Source organism: Sorex araneus, chromosome 1 (assembly GCF_027595985.1).
Source record: "Sorex araneus isolate mSorAra2 chromosome 1, mSorAra2.pri, whole genome shotgun sequence".
Classification (NCBI taxonomy): Eukaryota; Metazoa; Chordata; class Mammalia; order Eulipotyphla; family Soricidae; genus Sorex; species Sorex araneus.
This window is the reverse complement of record NC_073302.1, coordinates 82,306,740-82,312,739: the sequence shown is the minus strand read 5'-3', so window position 1 is coordinate 82,312,739 and position 6,000 is coordinate 82,306,740. Positions and strand designations below refer to the sequence as shown.

The window sequence follows — 6,000 nt, the reverse complement described above, 5'->3', positions numbered from 1 at the left end:
CAAGTGGTTCACTGAAACAGCAAGAAAAGAAAAAAGACAAAAAAAAAACCCACAAAAACCAAGAGCTGAGGTTCTGGAAGAATCTAAAGCACAGTTCAGCTTTCCTGAGTGCAGCTCTCCTTATAGTGTGCACGGAACGCATGCATCAGTCAGCAGAAAACAAGTGCCCTACAAATTCATTACTCTGGAAGCAACTGGAAGCAAAGACTTCATAGGCCAAGGATGCTTTGGATTTAACCATTGCAACAGTTTTTCATCTGGGCTGACTTTTTGGAAGTCGTCAGGTTGGTAATGGATTTGCTGTCATCCTCATCAGTTCTTTTCTTGACTTCCCTGGAGAGAGAAAGGTAGAGGTAACCAATGTACTGAGAGTTGAAAAGAAGGAAAATCAAGCAGTAACAGAAAAATAGTTCTTGTTTAAGGAAAGTTAACATACAGCCACATGTTAAATTTCTGTTATTTAACACACACCCACACAACCCTGCCTGTCAGGTAACGTGAGCCTAATTACCCTCAGTCACAGATAGGAAATGAAGGCTCAGGGAAAGGACGAGAACAGCACTAACCCATCACAGTCTGCACGACTGTTTCTTTAAGGTACTTGACCCCTGGAAGATGATACATTTTCACTGTTAAGGCCAGGACATTTGTGGAAATTTGTTATAGCAACAATAGAAAATTAATGCAACTTTCATGCAAAAATCCAGGCCATTTAGTCATTGGGCAAATGACCAATTTATGCAAAACTCTGGGACCCTCTTGGGCACTGTGGAGACTGAAAGGTGTCTACATAACTCACTGCAAGGTTCCAGGAGAGGTGCTGAAACACACGCACCCTATGCTACAGGAACACAACCCTGGGCTCAAGGAAGGAAGGTTTCTTGGAGCTTCTTAAAAAGGTTGACACCAAAGGAACATTTGGAGAAACTAGGAAGTCCTGTTCCATTGTCAAGGAGAGAGTTCAAATGCATAGAACCAAAGGTATTCAGGCAAAGGAGCAGCCCAAAGCTAGGCCACCAGAGGAAGTGACGTTCTTTGCTTGCCTGTGGATTATCATTCATTTAAAACCTGTGGTTCTGGGGAAGGAAAATTTATTTGCTAACTTTCAGTGTTTGTGACAGCTCTCAAATCAGCTAAGGGCAACTGTATTTCGAAGACAAATTTTACCTGGGATTTGAGAGCTTTTTACCAAGAAAATACAGAACAGTTCACATTGTCAACCAAGCAGCTGTGTTCTCACTTCAAAACCAAATATTGCTCCATATAGAGTAAGCCTCAAAGCTCTTCAAAGTTTTAGGTCACGATATAAAAGGGAGCCTCATGTGAGCCTTATGAGCACTCAGAAATCTGACTTTAAAAAATATATGTAATGTATCTATATACCACATAATTATATGGTATAATTATAGATTATATAATATATGATATAACTTAAAAATATATTATATATGTATATCTATAACTTTCTAAAAGCTTTGAAACTGTGGTAAATGATTATTTCACTTGGGGAGAATACACTTTTCCCATGTGTGACTGAAGATGCTCTAACAGCCATATCTGAAGGCTGTTAGCAAATTCAACTCTACCTACATGTTTGCTTATTTATAATTTTCACATTTGATATATTATTGATACTCACCAGAGGCCAGTCTGTCATGAAATTACAATAAGAAAACTCCTGATAACTGAGGCACATGTTTTTTCTGACCACTTTGTTCAAAGTATTAAAAGCAAACTGTAATGTGCCTACAACCTGGCTGAAGTGACTCATTGTCAGACTGCTGTTCTTACAGGTGTTTCAAGTAAACAGACACACCTGGGTACATAGGGCCGCCCCCCCGAACACACCCCAGAGCCAGCAGGGAGCAGCTGGGGAAAAAGCAAAAAAGGTCGATGACCTCTCCCACATTTATGACACAGATGGAGAGAATCGATTCTGCACTCAGGGTGCGATGCACCCACTGGGAGTCATTTAACTTGAAGGTGAGTCCTTGAGACTCTTGAGCATTCTCCAGTGATTATGCTAGTTCATGGAATACAGCCACATTGTAAAATCATGAACTGTCAACTAAGAAGGACCTTGGAGATGATCTTCCCTAGCATTGTCTCTCCCCACCCCCAACACACACACACACACACACACACACACACACACACTAGTTTACAGATTAGACAGACCTGAAAAAAAGCCAGAGATTTGTACACACACACACACACACACACACACACACACACATATTAACACATTTGCAAATTAGACAGGCCTGAAAAAAGCCAGAAATTTGTCCACAGCTTTTCAAGGGCAGGTTGGGGCTGGACTGAGTCTCCTGCTACTGTGACCCACTAGGATATGGGGCAGTAGCAACATCCTTCCCCCTCCTGACTGCCCATCAGCTGCCGAACAACAGCTGGACAGTGCCTAAGGCTACAGCGCCATCCAGCTCACCTTTCCATTCACGGCAGAAAACTCAGTGGAAGAAATAAACCTAATGGATGTTATTTCCTAAGAATACTTCAAGAATTAAAATGTATTTATAACCAAGTTCTTAAATGGTATGATGTTAATTCCAATATATATCCTGAATTTTTAAAAATTACTGAGTCAACTGCATTAGCTTAATAATTATGGGGCAATAAGTTAACAAAATGCTTTCAACTTGCACAATACTTTACTTTGTAGAGTTTTTTCTCTCTTTACCCAGGAAATTGACAGAATAATCATACTTATAATAGTCTCTTGTGTTTACATGATTCCTGGAAATGATTCATACAAGTCAACTATTAGCTCATTTCGCATAAATGTCAGCAACACCTTGGCGGGACCTGCTTAGTTGTGCAGTAGAGTCAGGCTGCCAGCTTGTACAGAGCCAGTACACAGGGTTTCCAGTCTTATGAAACATGATTCAACTGTTTTCCCAACTACCACAGAATGGTAAGAGTTTCCCAACACATAGTCATGGTGAAAACAATTGGTATATCCATCAGCAACATGAAAATCCAATTCTACATCCAGTTTTCCAACTGTAGGACAGAACATTACCTGGCGAGATGGAGAACAGCCTCCAACACATTTGAACCATCTTTGGCACTTGTTTCGCAGAATAAGGCCCCATAAGTCTGTAGAAAAAGATGCACACAATATAATGAAAGGCTTAGTTGAGTTTCCTAAAGTTTGAGTTCCTAAAACCAGTAAAATAAAACAAAATGCTTTTCTTTTACTAGGTACTTACGATGAGTACCTAGTAGCTAAGAACTTGAATTCCACATTTTGATACTAAGAAATAAATGGAGTTTGAGGCCAGTCATTTCAGGAAAAATTTCCTGAAATTTTGCAGCAAGATGATTTTTGTGTTCAACACTCATGCATGCACTCACGCACTCAGAGCAGAAGCAGCAGGGGATGAGGGGCCCCTGGCCTGAACCCCAGCACTGCATGGGCTCACGATGCAGCCCCACAGGCCACTACAGTGATTCTTCAGTGACTCCTGGTGCCAGGATGATCCCTCGCCCAAGTAGCACAATATCCACTGGCTCCAGGGTCGATTCCCATATCCTCTGAGCACTGCTTGAGAGTATTTTCTCCAAAATAAAATCATACACAGAACCCAAAATGACATGTTTTAAGGTTTTTGTTTCCAACAGTCATATATCAAATACTCTCTAACATACCACCTGAGAGAAAAAGGCTACAGTTTAAGGAATTAAGTGTCATTCCCAAAATGCCTCATTTTTGCCAACAGATATCAGACATACCCATGCATTATACTAACATCTTTCCTCTCAGTTCATCAGCTGCCAAAGCCGGTGGTTATTTCCTAGTTCTGCTCAGAGTGGTCATGAGTTCAATTACTGATCATCTCTCTTGCTTTAAACCTTTAGATGTTTCCTGTTCTAGAACAATATATGAACGTTTGACCTTACCCTCAAGGCTCACCTTGCTCATGGTCAGCTTCTCAGCTTGATTCCCTCCCACTCCTCTCCAGGGGACCTGACCTCTCCAATATTCCAAATTCCCTCCCTCCTCAGGGCCGCAGGGCCCATGGTTTCATTACCAAGGTCATCCCCTCTCTTCATCTACCTCCTTCACTGTGGCAACTCCTATCCATCTTCCTTTTGGATTATTAGAGTGTCTTCCTCTGAAGCTAAAATGAACTGTTTACTAAGCATGAAAATTCTGTTAGGTCCTTTTGTCATGAAACCTCAGAGCCTTTGATACATTTCCTGTAGAGATCTTATGATAATTCTACTTGAAAAAGTTATTTTGTGGGGGCAACAGACACAGTACAGTGGGTGGGGCATTTGCCTTGCATATGGCTAACCCAGGTTTAATCTCCTGCATCCCATATGGTCCTCCAAGCCCACCGGGAACGCAGAGCCAGTTTTAACCCCTGAGCATGGTTGGTTGTGTAGCAAAAACAAACTGGAAAAAAGAAAAGGAAACAGTTCTTTTCGTGTCTTTGTCTGCAAAGCTGGAGGATACAATTTCCTTAGGAAGGCTGGGTATGCCTTACATGGGGATCCGAGGGGCAAAGAAAGAATGTGACAGCTGCTCTGGGTAGGGAGAAAGAACAGAAGAAAATGATGGGACCAACTCCACAGTGGGAGTTTATTTATGAGTCCTCAGGTCCACAGACTATCTATAAAATGTGACAGAGTAAAGCTTTCCCAGCAGGAAGGGTGATGCTGCTGCTCAGCTCATAGCCATGAGATGACGGGGATCTGGGGAGTCTGGAAACAGACCACCAGTGCGGGTGCAGGAGGGCAAAGGCTGGAGAAAACAGAGACACCTCTGGGAGTGCAGGTCCTCAGAAGACAGCAACTGTGTCTACAATAATGATCTGGGTAGAAATGAGTTCGTCTCTTACACAGATACATCACTCCCAACAATTTCTGACTATTCCATCCAGGGATGCACAAATGTGAGAGAAAAATGTCTTCCAGATCTTTTCCACGCATGTGATCACTCCATGACTCTTTATGACCCTGGCAGGGTAAGCTTCTGAAACCAAAATGGCTTTTTCAAAATGAAACATCCATCCTCTTTCTTTACCCTTTCTAAAAACTAGAAGAGTCAAGGAAGAACATGAAGAGGAAGGAAACAAAATAATTTTGGATCCAGCTCATCAATGACACATAATGGGTGAAAATAAGGCTGAACTATTACCAACAATCTGGCACTTAATGGGTTGAATCCTTGGGGAAATCGCTCATATTCTTGGAGAGTTTGGAGGGGGTGTTGCTGAGAGCTGTGCTTGTCTAACTCCAGAAGCACCATCACACACTGCACAAGTGAATCAAGGAACCACTTAGGTAGTGAGATCAAAGTGAAAGACCTCTTCAAATATACACCCACCCTCACTCTTACCATGGCCAGTTTTTCTCCAACGTGTCCTGGGACACATTTTTGTCCTTCTGCTTCAGTAGTCTCCCGAAGGTCAGCCTTGTTTCCTACCAACATGAGTGGGATGCGCTCCTGGGTAGCGTCCTACCACAGAGAAAAAGCAGCATAAGGAACAAGCGTAAGCCAGCCAGCACTGCCATTTCCCAACACCTGCTGGATAAGGTGGGCAGCCAGGCATGCAATGGTGCCTGCAAGTATGTGTGTGTTTGGTGTGTGGGTGGGTGTGTGGGCGTGTGGGGGTGTGTGTGTGTGTGTGTGCAGGGGTGGTCATCCAGAGGGGAATTTGCAGGGTCTCTGAAATGTGGACATAAAAGGGGAAACTGCCCAGATCCGAAGTGGCCTGGCTGTTGGATCTCAGCATCTGAGAATGCTCCCACAACAGACATCATGACAAACAGAGCTTCCAGGGGCGAAGTGTGGGGCTTACTGCGGAGGTCTTTCATCTCGGGAGATAAGTCCACCAAACACCTCTGTCCGGGACGCGATTAAGCAGAGGGAGAATTTTGGAAGAGCCCACAATTGCAAAGGAAAGCAAATGATCCACCTGGTGAAAACCACAGGGCTCATGCAGTGAGGTGACCCTCTTCTTGGGCCAGCCC

The 6,000-nt window shown here is 43.1% G+C and overlaps 1 protein-coding gene across 1 annotated transcript in view; it reads right to left on the bottom strand.

Moving 5' to 3' along the window:
- Positions 1-210: 210 nt before the first annotated feature.
- Positions 211-6,000, bottom strand: part of RASEF (RAS and EF-hand domain containing) — a 75,364-nt gene continuing 69,574 nt past the window's right edge. The window contains exons 15-17 of the mRNA XM_055123347.1: positions 5,366-5,485; positions 3,041-3,117; positions 211-333 (exon numbers count right to left, since the gene is read on the bottom strand). Of these exons, the coding sequence (XP_054979322.1) occupies positions 234-333; positions 3,041-3,117; positions 5,366-5,485 (297 nt within the window). The 3' untranslated portion in view covers positions 211-233. The remainder of the gene's footprint in view (positions 334-3,040; positions 3,118-5,365; positions 5,486-6,000) is intronic.